A 1,425-nucleotide genomic window follows, 5' to 3' on the forward strand; every position below is an offset into this window, starting at 1 on the left:
TAGTCATGAGTTGGCATATACCGGGCACTTGAAACTGGGGAAATAGCCACGATTTTCTATCAAGAAGTATGAGGGAAGGAAGGCAATGGTTGGAAGCTCCAGTAAAGGAATAGTCTCACTGGGGGTGCAAAGCAAAGGTGCACATGGGGAGTGCAGTCTAAGAAGTCACTTCAACTGTGGGTTTGGATCTTGGATCTGCCATTTCAAGAGCTTCACTTTGAGAATTTCCTCAGCATTTCTACATTCCAATATTCTCAGCGAGAATGCTAAAGACACTCAAGATGGCGGTGAAGACAATATCTCTATTAATATGATGACAGAATTAAGTTATAGGCTTAACAGTAGAAACAAGATTAATGCCACCCGTAATCTTCTCTCAGAATCAACCACCTAGGTGTGTCCAGGTAGGGTGGAAACTGATAACCTTCCTCCATCCAGTAGATGACCTCTCCCTACCTCACCTCAGGTGTGGCCTCCATGCAGGGAATCAATCACTCAGGAGTGTCAGAGTTCATCCTCATTGGCTTCTCTACCTTCCCTCACCTTCAGATGGTCTTCTTCCTGCTCTTCCTGCTCATGTACCTCTTCACACTGCTGGGCAACCTGTTCATCATGGCCACCATCTGGAGCGAACGCAGTCTCCACACACCCATGTACCTCTTCCTGTGTGCCCTCTCCATCTCTGAGATTTTCTACACCTTTGCCATCATCCCACGCATGCTGGCTGACCTGCTCTCTACCCTGCACTCCATTGCCTTCCTGGCCTGTGCCAGCCAGATGTTCTTCTCCTTCACGTTTGGCTTCACCCACTCTTTCCTACTGACTGTCATGGGCTATGACCGCTATGTGGCCATCTGTCACCCACTGCGTTACAATGTGCTCATGAGCCCCCGTGGCTGTACCTGCTTGGTTGCCTGGTCCTGGGTGGGTGGTTCATTCATGGGGACGGTGGTGACAACAGCTATTTTCAACCTCACTTTTTGTGGACCCAATGAGATCCACCATTTTGCTTGTCATGTTCCACCTCTATTGAAGTTGGCATGTGGAGAGAATGTACTTGTGGTAGCCAGAGGTGTAGGTCTGGTGTGCATCACGGCCCTCCTGGGATGCTTTCTCCTCATCCTCCTCTCCTATGCTTTCATTGTGGCAGCCATCTTGAAGATACCATCAGCAGAGGGTCGGCACAAGGCTTTTTCCACCTGTGCGTCCCACCTCACAGTGGTGATTGTGCACTACGGCTTTGCCTCTGTCATCTACCTCAAGCCCAAGGGTCCTAAGTCTCTGGAAGGAGACACTCTGATGGGTATCACCTACACGGTCCTCACCCCCTTCCTCAGCCCCATCATCTTCAGTCTCAGAAACAAGGAGCTGAAGAATGCCATGAAGAAGGCTTTCCTAAGCAAACTCTATCCAGAGATAATTTAA

General features: G+C 49.3%; 1 protein-coding gene across 1 annotated transcript; it reads left to right on the forward strand.

The window, feature by feature from the left end:
• Positions 1 to 474: 474 nt before the first annotated feature.
• On the forward strand, positions 475 to 1,425 carry LOC100773239 (olfactory receptor 10H1). Its single transcript, XM_027416929.2, has one exon. The coding sequence runs from the start codon at positions 478 to 480 to the stop codon at positions 1,423 to 1,425; it is 948 nt and encodes a 315-aa protein (XP_027272730.1). The 5' UTR covers positions 475 to 477.

Source organism: Cricetulus griseus, chromosome 5 (assembly GCF_003668045.3).
Source record: "Cricetulus griseus strain 17A/GY chromosome 5, alternate assembly CriGri-PICRH-1.0, whole genome shotgun sequence".
Taxonomy (NCBI): Eukaryota; Metazoa; Chordata; class Mammalia; order Rodentia; family Cricetidae; genus Cricetulus; species Cricetulus griseus.